Consider the following 18,195-nt stretch of genomic DNA (forward strand, 5'->3'; position numbering starts at 1 on the left):
AATCACTTGATTTCAGATCAGTAAAATGGATAAAATTTGACATTCAATAACATAACCTATAAATTTTAAGACAATATTTGGTTTTGTCGTAATGACATTGGTTTTAACATTTTCTTATTTCTTAATCAAAAAATGGCAAAATATATTGCTCAAATAATAGTTCTTGGAACTCAGGTTGTCGGACGAGCGTTTGCTAGGGCACTAAAACAGGAATTAGCTGCGTCACAAGAGGCTGCTAAAAGAGCTGGTGGAGGCCCTGAAGGCGCAAGAAGAGCGGCAGCAAATGCTTCCACAGGACTGACACTAGAAGAAGCTATGCAGATTTTAAACGTAGAAAAATTAGACCCTGAAAAAATTAATAACAACTATGAACATTTGTTCAATGTTAATGATAAGGCAAAAGGTGGTTCCTTCTACTTACAATCTAAAATAGTTAGAGCTAAGGAGAGAATAGAAACAGAACTGAAAAGTAATCAACCGAAGCAAGATCAAAGTCAATCCAAGGCCTCATCATGAAAAAACAAAATGAAATTGTTCTTTGTTGTAGATAATTATTGTTTTAGTAAAACAATTATGTTTTATAAAATATTTTATTACGTAGAAAATGGACACAATAGTGACTAGAATACATCAGTCTTTAACTATGTAACATGATTATGTAAAATAGTTATGGCATTATATAAAAATGCAGCATAAGCAGATACATCGCTTAAAAATAATTTAAGCCTGATATGATTATTAAAAAACCCTAAGCAGTACAAAGTTTTTTTTTTGCTTAAGAAACTAATAATTATGTCAACTGATTGAATGACAACATTTAGACTTACATTTTATGAATACAAACATTATACATAAAAATGATCCTTGGCTTAAATAAATTCTCTGTTCAAAATAGATAAACTTACGATTATTATAAAAGTTGATTGTGCTACATAACAAGCAGATTAAATAAGTTTTTAAAATTTTCATCCACTCTGCAATAAGATAAAAATTGGTTTTATTATAACATCTATTATACACCATTGGTAGGTTATATATACTTAGATGATAATGGACTTTGATATTTTAGGCGAAAATATGGCAACTATGATTAGACATTTTATAAAATTATTAAATAAAATAATGGAAGAATTTGAGCAAAAGAAGACTCGTATTGGAAAAAACATCCCATTAAAATACATCTTAATCCTAGGTAAAAAATACAAATTCAAAATATTGTATAAAACCTGTTACATCCCATTTTGTTCCCGCCAATTTACCTTCTCTTATTTTTTTTTTTTAATCTTTCGTTTGTCCTCAACCTCATTCCAATCTTATGTTAAAACTTATTAAATACCTTAAAATAATAAAATGACTATGTTTTCTGACTAGAATTGTTTTGATAGGATTTAATATTGTAAAATTAATTAATATGATTTATAAAAGCTGTGATAATGTCAATATATCTTTGTTACATTTTTGAGGATGGCAGTTAATTGTAGCTGGATTTGAACGTAGATAACAAATATTCTTCCTTATTTTTAGTATAGAATTGTTACTCAACTTTTAAGAGTCGATAATTATAAATATTGCTTTATATAATAGTTTAAGTAATGCATTATATTGAATATGTAGTATGAGATACTGAATTTCGAATTTGGAATGTGTAGACAATTATTTTTTATTGTTTTACATCCATTAACACAACAACTTCATAAGGGCAGCATTCAGATAAACCTAAAGTATTACAGAGCCATCCATAAAAGCCTTTCTCGAAATCACATACATCCTTCCACCAGTTAGCACCACTAAATGTAAGTTGTGAAATCCCAGCATATAACCCGAGACCAATCGTAAACAATACTATCAGAAATGGGTAGGATAGTATCACTATTGGTGCCAATAACACTTTCTTGATACAACTGAAATCTTCTGTAACATGTGTAAATATATTATACCAAGCCATGGTACCCGTATAGAATGAATACATTGATGATATGAAAGCAACAAACGGAATGCATAGAAGACTGAATAAAAATATATGCGGACCATTATACAAGGAACATTTTGAAACATCCATTTTGTTATACTCCTCTGCAACAATTGTTGCTTCAATTATTTCTAACTCCTCTCTTGATATGTTTAACTTGACATCGACATTTTGCCCCTTCTTTTTTCCCCTTTTAATAGTACCTGTCATGGTCAAATAACAGTCTTTACTCTCAGACAAAGAAAATTCTGGGGATATTGACCCTTCTGATTCTACTCTTAGAGCTGTGATCTCTGTGTCAGTGTTGTCAGTTTCTACGATACCAGGCACAATGTTGACACGTTTTCTCCTTTTAGCACTGTTTTTAAGACTGTCGGTCAGCAGTCCCATTTCAAAGCTGTTTTCAGACTGTGTTTGCGATAAGCTGTTTGGTGTGGCACAAGAACTCTCATTGTATTCTGAATTCAAAATTCGGCAGCTTCTTTGGATATCATTATCATTTATTTCTTTCAAGTCACCATGACTGGAGCATGCGTCGGAAGAGTTCTCGTATATTGGCGATAGGTCAATAATTTCACGGCTGCTGTGTATTGTTGACAGCGGTTGGTAGCCATTCTTCTGTAAGCTTAAAGGCTTCTGATCCAACTGTAATTGATTTTCAGTCATTTCTTCATCATTAACATCATTGATGATTGGAAGATTTATTTTCATATTAGATTTGAGACCTTCCATTGTTGAATGGATAATTCCATTAACTACATGCTCAGAAACCGGTGAAAGTCCGTTTTTGTATTTCGACGGCAATTCAGTATCCACAGCTCCCTAAAATCGTAAACCGAATAAATTCAATTGCAAAAGAATAAAAAGCACCTATTAGAACATTTTTGAATATATTTTATTTGAAGAAAAATGTTTTATTTACAAAAAAAATAATAATTTAGCAACAAATAGTCTCACGAAATACATCGGTACGTTAAACAAACCTGCACTGTGATTATATGATCAACGTGCCCGGCGATTGCATTTGGCTTCTTTCCATTTCGTTTCTTTGGCAGGATGAATATAGGTTGTTCGACTTTCGCCATTATAAGTTCGGTCTTGTTCAGGTGTTGTAAATATAAGTACTATATATGGAGCGCTTTTTGATACGAACTCGTATACTTTAGTGTGGGATTATTTTATTAGTAAAAGTCAGACTATTGTATTGAATTTGAATTATATTTTTTTCATATCATATCATTTAAAGAATTAGAATTATTAAGCCATGGATATTTAGAAAACATAATAAAATGCTAATCCACCATTTTCAATTTTCATTGTTTTTCGCAAACATCGGTCGTCGGTGTATACAAATCGGATACTTATACAAAACTAATTATATTATTTTTCTATGTATATATAAAATGAATTATTACATACTTGTAAATTGATTTCTAGTAATAATTAAAAAAATGTTCAAAGAATAATTAAGAAAATCAACAAAACTATTTTACATAACAACAGTTATATTCTAGTACTTGTATCAAATATTGACAAAAGTGACATTAGATTTGAGACTTGACTTGAGTGTTAAATTTTAAATTGAGGTTATGCTTAAGCTTATCGCTTATGATAGGGCAAAGGACTTAATATTATAACTTATAGGTGAAAATTAATAAAAACTGTAAAATTATCTATTTATAATTATAAAATTTCATAATAAGAATGCTAAAGGTTTGTCATTTAAAGCATAAAAGTGTAGAATTTTAAGTATTGATAATATATAAACAAAAAGCTAACCTCTTTACAGGGGCTTGTAAGTTTAGTTACTGGAGGAGCTTCAGGTCTTGGAAAAGCGACCGTGGAAAGGTTGATTCAAAATGGGGGCAAGGTTGTTATATTGGATGTTCAAGGCACAAGGGCACAGGAGTTGAAAAAAAAGCTCGGGGATGATGTCCTTGTTTCTGTTGGTAATGTAAGTTGAATTCCTAACAACAAATATACTTGAAAATATTTTAAAAATGGTTCTAAATATTTTTTTAGTACCATACAATCAACATTAAAAAAGTATATAATTATTAAGTTATGTATTTTACTATCTTTTTTTAAATGGTTGTCATATAATCTAACTGCTTTTTTTATGAACATATATTTTACATTGATATACAGATAACATCTGAAGAGGATGTTTTAAAAGCGTTGGATTTAGCCAAGTCGAAGTTTGGTAAATTAGACACACTAGTCAATTGTGCTGGTCACGCTCAAACAAGTCAGGTTTACAACTTCTTCCAGGACAAAGAAACAGAAATGGAACATTTTGTTAATTGCATAAATGTAAGTATTTTCTTTTAAAAAAGGAATAACTTTTGTTGTCATTTCTGTTCTATCATTTAATTTGAAAATTGATTCACAATAAACTTACTTTTTTTTTTCATTATAGTGGTTTTATCATTTGGTCATAAATTTTTATGAATGCTTCTGTGGGTTGGTACATTTTTGCACATCATAGACCTATTGATTTAAAAAAAAACAAATGATTTATTAGACAATATTCAACTCGTAATTTTACCAGTGGTGTTATAGACCCTCTCAGCTCATTTCTTCCATCTTTTCAAATCAAAGTATCTTATTTTTTGTAGATATCAAATGATGGTTAAATTTCAACCAATGAGCGACTACTAGTTATTATAATTTGTTAAGCAAAATATATTATGGGTTGTATAGCTTATTTAAGTGATAAGGCCTTTGTCTGCTTTCTTAGAATTATTAAATATCTCGATAGAGTGTCACACTACAACAGAAATAAAACAAACAACCCAATAATCTTGGTGTATCTATGCTTGACACTTGCTAAATATAATACTAATGTACTTGTGTGCTTGTAATAAGTGGGCAATGATTCTCCGCTTTGACAGTCTCTCTAGATGTTAATAAAAAAATCCTGCCTATAGATCACCTGTTTTTTTCTTTTTAAAAACAATAAATAAAATATCAATATATTTTTTTCTTACAGGTAAACACAATAGGCACATTTAATGTCATAAGATTAGCAGCAGGCTTAATAGGCAAGAATGAACCAACAGAAGATGGTCAGAGAGGTGTTATAATAAATACAGCATCAACGATAGCATATGAGGGTGATATAGGTCAAGCGGGTTACGCTGCATCGACAGCTGCAATAGTTGGAATGACATTACCGATAGCGAGGGATCTTGCTCCGAGGGGTATCCGAGTTGTAACTATAGCACCAGGTGGGCCATATTGAATTCTATCACATATGTAATATGCTATACATTGTATATATTTTTGTTAAGTTGAAATTGTAAGGTCTGAAATCTATACTGATATTTTAATACGAAAGTATCTCTTATCTGTGTATTGCTCGTTCACGACCAAACCACTGAAACAATGAAATTTTGTATTAAGCAAGCTTGAACTCGAACGACCAACCCTCCAAACGCGAGCGAAGCCACGGCCGTCAACTAGCTTATTATAATTTTATTTAATAAAGTATTTGCTGGTCGTCTTTTTATCATGACTGTCAATATATCTACTTCCTATTCAATGAAGTATAATAATAAAGTTCTTGCTCAAGTATTATAACACTTTGTTCTGTAAGTAAACAATATATATCAACACATTTTGGAACCGTGTATTGGATTTAGTTCCAAGTGCTCCCTCCGTACAGGAGAGTAAACCTCTGCCTAGCATCAGAATACTTATACATTGTTATTTATTGCAGGATTTTTTGACACACCCTTAATAACATATTTACCAGAGAAGATGATTGAATTCTTGAAACGAATGACTCCATTTCCATCAAGATTAGGCAAACCATCAGAATATGCTCATCTTGTTACTAGTATAATAGAAAATCCAATGTTAAATGGTGAAGTTATAAGGTTAGATGGAGCTCAAAGGTGGTTCCCGCTATAAAAATATGCTAGGAAACAGTGTTGATTCTCTTGTACATAGTTTATAAGCTAATTGGCAGGAATTTAACAAGTAAACTAGTTGATTTTTTATGCTGAAAATTACACCTGTCTGTCTGGCTTCTCTTTCTCTTACGCATACGGCAGCGGTAGGCAGGCTTCTCATCTTTTACTCCAACCCATAGCGTTAGCTGTATTTAGGACAGTTTAAGTTATCACTTTTGTCGGGCGTCCCTATGTATGGACACGTATTTAGTTTTTCATGGAAGACAAAAATACAATAATTAGAAACGCCCCGGAAAATTAAAGAAAATAATTCTGAATAATGGCAACAACACCTTACAATCACAAGGACCAACCATTCCATCCAGATGAACTAATAAGTTCAAAAAAGTATTTCGTCAAAATCGATCAAACCAATTTAGACGGAAAAAACTACAAACAATTTTATATAAAAAAAAAGTGCTATAATTGCTTATAAAATATTTAGTATTAAATATTCCAGTTTCATAGCATTTCTCAATAACATACGTGAAATTTAGAATATTTAATAATAATTATTATTTCAACTTAGGTGCTTTAAGATTGTGTATAACAGAATCGATACCAATGTAGATTTATAAGTTTAGACTGTTTATTGAATTAAAAATCTATAAATATAAAAGTCTATTTATTTTTTACCTTATGGAATGATTTAAAAAAAAAAAAAAATGGGATGATGTCCTGACCGATTTCAGTCACGGTGGTCAACCACGAGGGAGACCAGCCTACTATGCCGGACATATTATAGAGCAAGTAACTAAACTAACGTGCTTTCTGAGGTACGGGAGTCCCTCAGTCACTTCCAACTTTTAGACGTGTTTTTAGTGTATTGTAACTACAGGCACAGGGGACATAACATCTTGGTTCCCAGGGTAGGTAGCGCGTTGGCGATATAAGGAATGGTTAATATTTACAGCGCCATTGTTTATAGGTGATGGTGACCACTTTCCATCAGGTGGCCTATTTGCTCGTCCGCCAAAATATCATAAAAAAATAAATGAGAGGGTGGTTTAGATTGGACCCAAAAGGTCGCACTGCGTTTGGGAAGTTCTTACCCGGACAAAGTGGATAAGGGTAGATATTAATATTAAAATAATAATTTATTTATGTGCCGTTTGTTCTATACAAATAATAAAAAAAATGTGTAATTAAATCTACAAACAGTGAATAAAACAAATTATAAAATATGATAATATTTTGCTTGAATTGGATTTTTGCCTAATGTTATACTTAAAGGGTACTTAAAGGGTAATTGTATTTTAAAGCTATTGGTTTTTGTCCGTGATTATACCCAATACTGAATAATAGCCTACAAATAAAGTGAAATTTATATACATAACTGTAAATATTCGGTAAATATTCCTTATATATCCGTGTCCATATCCAGATCTAAAATTACATATCCATAACATCCCTGGTTTTTAAAATGTGTATATTTATTGTCATTCATATACATTTTAACATAATTATGAGATAGCAATCACTCAGTTGCAGGTTAAAAACCGGGTAAGCACTACTAAATTTTCATGTACTCAGTTTATGTTTACAATTCAATTCGTGCTCAGCTATCACCCGTTTTCAGTGTTTCCCCCATGCTGAGCTCCAATCTTTCTCCTAAAAATGAGAGCAGGCCTTAGCTCAGTAGTGGACTTTACCTATATATCTATCTATTTATTTAAGGGTCTCCTGGTTCCCCCTTTAGGATAGGAACTATTTATTTATTTAATTTTACAGTAAATAAGAGAAATACCAAACATAAGAAATACATTATAAATTATGAAATCTATACACATAATAAAATAGGAGTATCTGTTTGTAATATTAAAATAACCGCTTTTTACTAAATGCATATGTACCTATGTATACGCAGTCCATATACCAAAATAACACTTTTTTCAATTTTTGTCTGTCTGCCGGTCTGTCTGTTTGTTTCGGCTAATCTATGGAACTACTGGTCCGGTTTTGACTGGACTTTCACTGGCAGATAGCTGATTTAATAAGGAGTCAAGGCTACAACAATAACTTTTTTATTAAATTCAAACGCGCACGAAGTCGCGGGCACAGCTAGTAACAAATAAAATAATACATATTATGTCTATATCATTTGTCCAGATGACATACCAGTTGAAGTATGGAAGGTGTTAAAGGCTGACGGATGTATGTGGTTGACTTTATTCTTCAATAAGTTGTTGCATGAAGAAACCATCCCTCAAAAATGGTGCAATAGTTCGCTAGTGCCCATCTTCAAAAATAAAGGGGATGTACAGGATTGCAACAACTATAGAGGGATAAAGCTCATGTCACATACTATGAAAGTATGGGAGAAGGTAATAGAGAGAAGATTGCGAGAAGAGAGTGAAATTACCCAAAATCAGTTGGGGTTTATGTCAGGTCGAGGGACAATGGACGCTATTTTTGCACTCCGCCAATTGTGCGAGAAGTACAGACGTGCTCACAAGAACCTGCACATGGTGTTCATTGATCTTGAGAAAGCCTATGATAGGGTGCCTCGTGAAGTGTTATGGTGGGCATTGAAAGAGAAAGGTTTGCCTGGGAAGTATGTGGAGTTAGTCCGTGCTATGTACAGGGGATCCTGTACCTACGTCCGATCGTCTGCCGGCAACACCGACCAGTTCAGTGTGGCTGTAGGGTTGCACCAAGGGTCGGCTCTAAGTCCTTACCTCTTCCTGTTAATTATGGACGCTCTAACGGCGGACATACAGGAGGAGGCACCCTGGTGCATGCTTTTTGCCGACGACATTGTACTGGTTAGTGAAGATGGACCTGAGATCCAGAGCAGATTGGAGGATTGGCAACAGAAACTGGAGAATGTTGGCTTGAAAATCAGTAGAACGAAGACTGAATACATGTTCTGTGATTTCGGCGGTCTCTCCGGTCCTGAAGCCATAGCGCTTGATGGCGTGGCCCTTCCAGTCTGCTCCGACTTCCGGTATCTCGGTTCACTCATTCAAGGCGATGGCGAAATAGATCGAACGGTGAAGCATAGGATTAACACAGGGTGGATGAAATGGCGGCAGGTTACGGGAACAATTTGTGACCCCCGTATTTCCCTTAAACTTAAGGGGAAGATCTATAAGACCATGGTCAGACCTGCTGTTCTATATGGATCAGAGTGTTGGGCTATAAAAGGGATGACTGAAAGACAATTGCATGTGGCGGAGATGAGAATGCTGAGAGGAATGTGTGGTGTTACGCGAATGGATAGAGTAAGGAATGAGTACATAAGAGGAAGTTTGAAAGTGGCACCGGTAACCGAGAAGCTATCCGGAAACCGGCTGTCTTGGTATGGGCATGTTATGCGGAGGAATGAGGACCATGTTGTGAGAAAGGTTTTGAAAATGGATGTGGATGGATATAGAGGTAGGGGAAGACCCAAGAAACGATGGATGGATTGTGTGAAAGACGATATGGTTAGAAAGAATGTTACTAGTGAGATGACGTCCGACAGAGAAGTATGGAAGAAGAAGACATGCTGCGCCGACCCCAAGTAGAGTTGGGATAAGGGCAGGAGGATGATATGTCTATATCATTTGTTACTATTTCGTACAAATTTAGAGAAAACTATGACGATGTTTTATTTAAAATACTGTCAATATATAATCGGCTAACGCTGTCTAAACTTTAGGTGATACGTTTAAATCAGGGCTGTCTAAAGCACGACTTGTTTGTGCAGCCTACAACTTATTTTTGAGTTACCGCAAGTAGGTATTTTAAGGATCTTTTACCTCTTTTAGACCATATTCGTGGAATGATTACCAAATTAGAATCAATAAGCCGTAGATACATTTTTTTCTATGTTACACAATAAAATTACGACTCCAAACATTTTTTATAATAATTATTTTTCGCATTTATGACATTTATACAAACTATTGAATTAATAGACACTATAAAATAAATATACCTACTTAATATTTTCATGCTAAATGCAGTTCTGATTTTTTAATTATATTCCACCCATGCAAAGTCAGGCCGGGTCGCTTGTATGGCAATAAAGACGCGATCCGTACGCGGTTTTTATTCATATGGTATTTATGCGGTCCGGCAGCGGCGCGGCTCCATGAACACGAAGCTTAACTTGTTATTTTTTTGTTAAATTATTTTTTACTCCTAATTTAGGCACCTAATAATATTTTATAGCGACAAATGTTGCATACTTTTTTGTGTGACCTTAGCTTGCGTGCTATTTGTGTCAGTATGCATAATTTAAGTAATAAAAGAAAAAAAAAACTTTTTTAAAGTTTAAGTTATTAGTTACCTGCGTAAGTATCATTATTAATATACTTACAAATTAAAATTGTATTATTTTGTTAAATAAAAATCATTAAAATATTGAATAATTTCGTAAACGAATAAATAAATAAAAGTAATAAAAGTTGGAACCAACTTTAATGAACATAAAAAAATGTGTTCAATTCAATTGACTCAAAGTTATATTTTGTAGTCTGTACGTTCAAACTCGTTTCCTGACCACGAACAATGCGTTTGTGCAATAACGTTATAAATTGTTACATATTTATTTCAATCGGTTTGTCTCGCGTGGCTTTTTATGAATATACTTACTGCTTTATCAGCCGTCAAAATGACATTTGGTGGCATACGACGCGCATGCGCGACGGGGTTCCGTCTGCTTTGTGCTCCGTGTATACATTTGTCCTCGACTGTACTCGAGGACTCTTCATAAGGTTATAAATAAACAACACAAACTTCGTACTGTATATTTCCATTTAGGTACATATGTTTAAGTAAAAATAAACTGAAAATGTTTCGACTATTATTTGTTTCGATTTAGTCTAAAACTTTTTAGTTTTTAGTAAAGTTAATTATTGAATATTTATTTGTGCTGTGATTAATTATAATAGCTTATAATGTGCCACTGCATGAGAAGACTTTATTATTGTACGAGATAAGTAAATTAAGAAACATTGTCAATGGGGTGATAAATAAAATCGACAATGTTGTGTTCCTTGTAATTATACTGGCTCACGTAACTACTAACAAAACAATACAGAGTAACATTTAGCAGTAGGTCAACTGGTGACAATAATATGCAGCACTTATGGTGCTATTGGTGCTTATGCGGCATTTGTATTTCAACTAATGTTATGTTATCAAGATTTAGAGATCGTTTTAAATTTAATTTAATATTTTTCATAATATTAGTGTTGTGTTTGTAGTGTTATGGATGATCATATCAATTTAATTCGAGGGCAATATTTATCTTTATATAAAAATACAAATTTTCTGTACGTGCATATGTAACTAATCTCCTCCGTAATTGTTGGTTAAATTTCAATGAAAATTTTATGTTTATTTGAAAGACCTACTTAGGATGGTTTAGATTCGACCCGGTAGGTGGCGTTGCGATTGAAATAAAAAAACTTTCACTCGGAAGAGGTCGGTACTGACAGCTAGTTTTAGTAATACCTAAAAACTTCCTAATAGACTAAAAATAAAAAAGGTCATGAAACATTAATAAAAAAAATAAGGCAAATATTTTACAATTTTGAAAAAAGAACGAGTTCCATTTAATGCACGGAAGGTCTATAAATAAATATAAATTCTTAGAAGTACGAATTATCAGAATATTGAAGGACGTTATTTGGAGAGCACATCTGGCATATGGAGTTGAGTGAATTTGATTTATATTAAAGGAATGAGACGCCTTTCGTAGGTGTGAGTGTGACTGGATTTTGCAGCTTACTGATATCGATACAAGTCAACAAAATAATAAAGTAAATTTCCAACCTATACGTTTTAGTATTGAATATCGCTAATTAAAAAAAGAGCGACAACTAATATTACATATAATAATTTCCTATTCTAACAAATTGAATGTTTATTTTATAAAAAAAATATGTTTGGATGTTACTAAATTATATATATCTTTAAGAGCCACGCAATCTCAAGGGCGCATCTGATGAGAGTTAGTAAACAAACACATAATTTAATAAAAAAGTATTATTTACTTTGAAAAATCAAGTGGCATTCAAGATCTAAATAACAGGGATGCGTCTAGTTGCAAATGAACAACGTGCCTCATTATTGTCAATCATAAAAAAATCCCTGGCATTCTATATTTGAAATCGAACAAAGGTTACAGATGTTATAAAGTACTACATGGTTTCTTTAGTTTTGTTATTTTTTATCTATGAGGTATTTTTTTTTGTGTAATCAGTTGATTATTATTATTTCCCTTGTCGTATATTTTAAATTTGGAATTAATGTTATTATATATATTAAATTTTATATGCCAATTTATCTAGCAATTTGATCCAGTTTGATCCAGGCATCGGTTGGTTAAGGTTCCTTGAACTGAGAAACTTTCTAACAAAACGTGGTATTTCATGCGACATCGACTTCTGTATTTGGTCCTTAATTCAGAACTAAGCAACAGTTCTTTTAAGCGTTGGTTGAGTTTCTTCGCTTTTACATATGAAGGATACCACATAAGACTGACTACGAAATACTTGCCTTTTCGTCTTAGTACGAGATTCTCGTCATTAGAAATGAATCTACTGATGAACTTTCGACTGATCCTGGCTTGGGCATTTTTTTGGGATATTTATACGTTTTATTATTAAGAGCTTGGACTTAAGAAGTTGTCATAGTTCCGCATTGTATTGTACTCCGCAGTACACATAAAGAAACATTATCATACTCTGCGTAAATTGTTTACTCATCACGAAAATAGTCAAGAGAATTCCGTCATTATCATATACTTAACCAAATAAATGTGAACCAAAACATCTATCTATGCAATTTAAGACGTTTTGAGGCTATGCAAATATGTTAGACCATAAAACAAAGTATATGATAGTATTAGATGATATTATAAATAGTTTGCAAAATTTTGCAAAAAAGTTGACAGAGTTCTTGTGAGGAGTGACGTTACTGTAAGCTTGTTGGAAATCTATGGCAAACTCGTTAATTAGTGATTCATTGGCATTGTTTAAGCGCAAAAAAGGTATTACATGAATTTGGCGACCACAATCATCCAGTCCGCACTAGATCAGCATTGAGAAATAATCTTTAAACTAAAACAAGAGGTCTTTTAAAGACTCAGGTCAGGTCACACACCTACTAGGCCCCCAATGTTGCAGATGTCCACGGGCAGTGGTAGACACTTTTCATTAGGCAAGCCTCCATTTACCACCTATGACACTAAAAAAAAAAATAAGAGGCTCAGCATTTACCGTTTCAAACACCAATAAGATTAGAAAAATAAAAAAATGTCATGTCAGACATAAATATTCTTGTAGTTTTCAGATAATGGCTGGCAACATTTTTATTTATTATACGATATAATGTTTTGGTCTAGTAAAACAAGGCCGTGTATTGTATAAAAACCAGGCAATTATGATTTAATTTGTTAAACTATTTTGGTTTTTATTTCGAAAAACTTAAGACTGATTATACAATGTACATTTAAAAGTACATTTCAATTTATTACTTCTCTCGTTTATCTCTAATAAAATCACATGACATCGAAACCGAAAAGTTAAGAAAAATGTTTTAATAGCAGCGTTTTAGTAGACCGGACCGTCGATGGTGATACTGAAATTTGAAGTCTATGCTGTACATAATAAAGTCGTTTTCTTTTGTGATGTATTTACGAGACATACTAAAATAATTTTGAGTCATTAATCATAAATGTCACTTACATGTTACGACGTGTACGAAAGACATAGGTTACGTCATAATTTAGATTTTTTTTTTTACTTTATGGTTCAACATTGCCTTACATTTTGGTTTTATTTAAATGTTGCCGAAGTCCCACCGACGCTGGACCACAATATTGTATATGGAGTATGTATGTTATATAAATGTACGTAATTGGAAATCTATGATTCCTAGGGATAAAATAACGAGAATTTTTTTTTTAAATGTATAAAATGACATCTCAAAATATCTATTTTCTAAGAAATATATTATGTTTGACAAGTATTGTATCAAATTCCTAAATAAGTAAAATTAGTAGTATATCCTAGAAATTAAAATACAGCAACTAAAAATGAAATCCTTTATTAAATTACTAAACATTAAATTTAGTTAGGCAAAGTAAACACTGTCACCGGTTCGAAGAAGAAAACTCTCATCTGAGAAGAATTGGTCAAAGAAACTCAGGTTTCTTCAATTGCAATCTTTAACTTGCACAGCACCAGATCTCATTAGTATACTACTAATTGAATTGTAAACCAGTATTCACATTGCAGTAGAACCACATAGTGATAACTGTGCTGAAGTCTTATTTCAACAATAATAATTAAATTAGATTACATTAACAGCCTGTAAATTTCCCACTGCTGAGCTAAGGCCTCCTCTCCCTTTGAGGAGAAGGTTTGAAGCATATTCCACCACGCTGCTCCAATGCGGGTTGGTGAATACACATGTGGCAGAATTTCGTTGCAATTAGACACATGCAAGTTTCCTCACGATGTTTTCCTTCACCGCCGAGCACGAGAATAATTATAAACACATGAAAATTCAGTGAAGCTTGCCTAGGTTTGAACCCGAAATCATCGGTTAAGATGTACGCGTTCTAACCACTCGGCCATCTCGGCTCCGCAATAATAATTAATTATTTATTTACAATTATTTTTTCACAATTCTAGCTAATATTAATTGATAAATTTATTTAACATAATGGTAAAAGAACTGACTAAATATTAAACGAATTCTCATTAGATAAATATCATAACTTATAAGTAAAATATAAAAGATTATTTGATATTCTAATTTGTTTTTAAATTCATTGTTATAGTTTTTTATCTTCATTGCGTTTTAATTTTAAAGTATTATATAATTTAGTGATTAAAATGTTTTTTATATCTTTAAAAAAGTATCATTTCGAATGTTACTTTTAATGTTAATTTTAAATGTTTAGTGATACATTGACGATGTAACTATTTCAATAAATTAATGAGTACAATTTGGAGTTGGAGAGGTATTAAACATTAGTTCAGAAAAACAGGAATAGTGTTTTTTATCTAATATTAATATAAAGAGCATACACTGGGAGCTAAAACCAATATACCTTATGAGTTCTTGAAATTAATTTACTGATACCAACAAGATCGTGGAAGCTGCGTCCACATTTTTTTTTTAAATAATGTCATTATAAAGTATATAAATATACTTGATCGTAGGGCTTTGTTAAGGCCATTCTGGGTAGGTACCATCCGCTCACCACGTATTATACCGCGAAACAGAAATACAAACATAGTAATGTTGTGTGCAAGTTTCAAAGGTGAGTGAGCCAGTGTTATTACAGGCAAGGGGGATGTAACATCTTTGCCCAAGGTTGGCAGTGCATTGGCTGTGTAAGAGATGGTTATTGCTTCTTATGGTGCCAATATTTAAGGGCGATGGTAACAGAACTGATGGTAATGGTTTTAGGTGGCAGGATTGCGTCGATATAACGCATCAGCGGCCCGTGCTTCGCTCGGCGGAGCTCTCTTCAGGGGGTAAAGGTAATCCCGCCCTCCGGTTCTCGTCGTTAGTGCGTAAGGCAGTTCGAAGCCATCCCGACTACTCAGGGCCTTATCGTTAAGGGTACGATTTCCAGTAGGCGTAAAGACGATGAGTTATATTGTGGTGATGATATATATGAGCTAGTTAAGATTCGTCAGTTAACAAGATTATTTGGTGTAGGGCTTTTTGGAAGCCAGTCTGTATAGGTGCCACCCACTCAAGTATTTAAGTTTGAGTTTTATAAAAAAAAATTGGCTATTGTAATATTTAAACGTCAACACAAGAGATTAATTTCCTGTTCATTGTCGGTTTTATCCCTTTAAAGTTCGAATCTTTCAGCAGAAGTAAAAATAAAATTGTTGTTTTCTCACGTCATAATCTTCGAACCATATGTTGAATAAATGTATCCAAATATTATGTTTTTGTTGGTTAGAGCTTGTAATGTAAGACTTACAAGTCAAGTTATCTTAGATACGAATACGATAGAATGACAACGGGAGCAGCAATGGATATCGAACGAAACATGTTGAACGAGTGAAATATATTTCGTTCTAAGCATGTTCAGCAGCGTTATTCTGTACGGATTAATTTTTTATCTCACTCTTGACATGTTATCAAAGTCAAAAATCATTATTCAGAAGCATTACAGTTAGCTATTGATTGTTAAGAAAAATGAAATTTACCGCCGTTTTAAAACCTCGAACCTTAGAAGAACCGGCTAAGGAAACTCAGCGAAACTCTTTTTTATTACTTGAAGTTATAATAAAAGTTGAAAATCGATTAACGATGAAATGCTAATTTTATGTTATCGGTATTAATGGTGAAGATGTCGTCCTCACCGATTTCGGCTAAGTTTTACATTCTCGAAAGTTCTATCTAGTGGTGTATAAGGGAGATTTAGTTGTTCACTAAGGTTGCGTGTAAATTGGGTTAAATGTCACCATGTTTGTTGAATGTCGTATAAAATCTTGCAGTCAGTGAGGTTTGACGGCATGCTTTGTGTCAAAGGAGACTAGGCAACTCCGATGGACAATTTATAGTGCACAAGTGTATACTCAAACACAAGTGTCCATTCTATTCTCTAACTCTCATAAATTGATGGAATGGCAATTGGACACGACCGGATAATTCAGCCACAGGACAAAAAAAAAGAGCCGAAATGGCACAGTGATTATAACGCGTGCATCTTAACCGTTGATCGCGGGTTCTAACCCAGTTACCACTGAATTTTCATGTGCTTAATTTGTGTTTATAATTCATCTCGTGCTCGGCGGTGAAGGAAAACATCGTGAGGAACTTTCTGAGATTTTTTCGACGGAATAAATAACTTTTTAATAGTTCGATTTGATGTTTGAACCTTGGACTACCTAAAATTTAGGATCTTATAAGTTAGCTAGTACATCAATGAGGTAGTCAATTATTATTAATGTAGTTAATGTCACACATAAATTTCTGACATTTCACAATCGTGTTCCGCGGTGAGTTTCGATTTTATTCTTACAGAATAACTCTACAGATACCGCACACCGCGTCGTTTAAGTAATTTGCTATTAATTGTCTCGGAATAATTACACGATTTAAGAAAATTAGATCTCGTAATTTTAAACGCGTGTAATTTAGTACATGTGTACAATGTAAAATTTTTTCCCTTTCAAATTAACGTGTTGTGTCGAAATTTTCAAATAAGACCGTCTCAATTCTGAGTAAGGATTTTGACATGACAATAAATACATTTTAATTAAAGCGTAAAACGTTTTAATCTGAAAAAGGTATATGTTACATTTTTGTCGTGGTATTGTTTTAATTAACTGACATTTTTGTTTCGGCTACGACACAGCAAAGAGGTTTAAACAAAAAGTTTTTACTGGTGAGAGTTTTCACTAGTTAGAGTTTTGCTTTTGACTGTAACCTATGAAAACAAAAAGTTAGAGCAAAACTACGATTAAAGTTAGTTTTGTCTAAAGGCATACAAAGGCTAGTATTTTTTATGCGTTCGTGTCCATTTGAGTTTATTTCATTAAAACAAACTTATCATAATTTATGTTATAAGGAAAAAGTTTTTTAATCCGACTGATGTCCCAGTGATTAGAACACGTGATTCTTAACCGACGATTACGGGTTCGAATCGATTTGAAACTGAAGTGAAGCTTTTTTCATTGTATGGAAAAGTTGTCAATTTATAGAATCATATCGGTTTTATAGAATATTCGCGTTTATAAATACATACGTGCTGATTTTGTTGCAGTATATGTATGAAAATGTAATTAACTCAGACAAAAACTATTGCTATCCTTTTTAACCCTATCCACAAGAAAGAGATAGCAATATATTGAATTCTGTTAAATTATTTCAGTTTGAAGATTGTGAACAATCGAACAACATTATCTATTTTAATGAACTTATACTAGTTTAATAAATGATTACAAGCAACAGATTTTAGATAGAGCCTGACGTAGAGCAGGATTTGACTGTGCTAGTAGTCTAGGCAAAAACAATGCTAGAAATCTAGACGGATTATAAATAACTTCTTAGTGGGTCATTGTATGGCGCCCTGCAAAGGTAAGTAATACATACGGTTACACAAAATTATAAATAATTTTTGATTTTCAACAATTTTATACAACTCAAATCATATTTGGTGAAAATGCCACAAACGGCTGACAAGGAGATTCTGGACTACAATTTTACAATGCTGATCAATAATAGAGATATCTGCGATAGGCTGGACGTATACCACTCAGACCAACTATAACATAATACATAATTGTAATCCTTAAA

General features: G+C 32.9%; 3 protein-coding genes across 3 annotated transcripts; 2 read left to right on the forward strand and 1 right to left on the reverse strand.

Annotated features, from left to right (window-relative positions):
• Positions 1 to 5: 5 nt before the first annotated feature.
• LOC113403801 (mitochondrial import inner membrane translocase subunit tim16) lies at positions 6 to 762 on the forward strand. Its single transcript, XM_026644398.2, has one exon. The coding sequence runs from the start codon at positions 133 to 135 to the stop codon at positions 514 to 516; it is 384 nt and encodes a 127-aa protein (XP_026500183.1). The 5' UTR covers positions 6 to 132; the 3' UTR covers positions 517 to 762.
• Positions 77 to 3,310, reverse strand: LOC113403800 (uncharacterized). Its single transcript, XM_026644397.2, has 2 exons — positions 2,953 to 3,310; positions 77 to 2,791 (listed from the first exon to the last, which is right to left on the reverse strand). Exons 1-2 carry the CDS (start codon positions 3,052 to 3,054, stop codon positions 1,661 to 1,663), a joined length of 1,233 nt encoding a protein of 410 aa, XP_026500182.2. The 5' UTR covers positions 3,055 to 3,310; the 3' UTR covers positions 77 to 1,660.
• A 215-nt stretch (positions 3,311 to 3,525) lies between these two features.
• Positions 3,526 to 5,936, forward strand: LOC113403822 (3-hydroxyacyl-CoA dehydrogenase type-2-like). Its single transcript, XM_026644437.2, has 5 exons — positions 3,526 to 3,682; positions 3,759 to 3,923; positions 4,118 to 4,282; positions 4,962 to 5,199; positions 5,691 to 5,936. The coding sequence occupies exons 1-5, from the start codon at positions 3,674 to 3,676 to the stop codon at positions 5,882 to 5,884; spliced, it is 771 nt and encodes a 256-aa protein (XP_026500222.1). The 5' UTR covers positions 3,526 to 3,673; the 3' UTR covers positions 5,885 to 5,936.
• The last annotated feature ends 12,259 nt before the right edge of the window (positions 5,937 to 18,195 follow it).

Source organism: Vanessa tameamea, chromosome 20 (assembly GCF_037043105.1).
Source record: "Vanessa tameamea isolate UH-Manoa-2023 chromosome 20, ilVanTame1 primary haplotype, whole genome shotgun sequence".
NCBI classification, from domain to species: Eukaryota; Metazoa; Arthropoda; class Insecta; order Lepidoptera; family Nymphalidae; genus Vanessa; species Vanessa tameamea.

Excerpts from the sequence above, each read along its gene's own strand:
- LOC113403801 (XM_026644398.2), top strand. The coding sequence starts at position 133 with ATGGCAAAATATATTGCTCAAATAATAGTTCTTGGAACTCAGGTTGTC.
- LOC113403800 (XM_026644397.2), bottom strand. The coding sequence starts at position 3,054 with ATGGCGAAAGTCGAACAACCTATATTCATCCTGCCAAAGAAACGAAAT. Across the intron at positions 2,792-2,952 it reads ATCATATAATCACAGTGCAG|GGAGCTGTGGATACTGAATT; the intron begins GTTTGTTTAACG and ends TTACGATTTTAG.
- LOC113403822 (XM_026644437.2), top strand. Across the intron at positions 3,924-4,117 it reads TCCTTGTTTCTGTTGGTAAT|ATAACATCTGAAGAGGATGT; the intron begins GTAAGTTGAATT and ends ATTGATATACAG. Across the intron at positions 5,200-5,690 it reads AGTTGTAACTATAGCACCAG|GATTTTTTGACACACCCTTA; the intron begins GTGGGCCATATT and ends TATTTATTGCAG.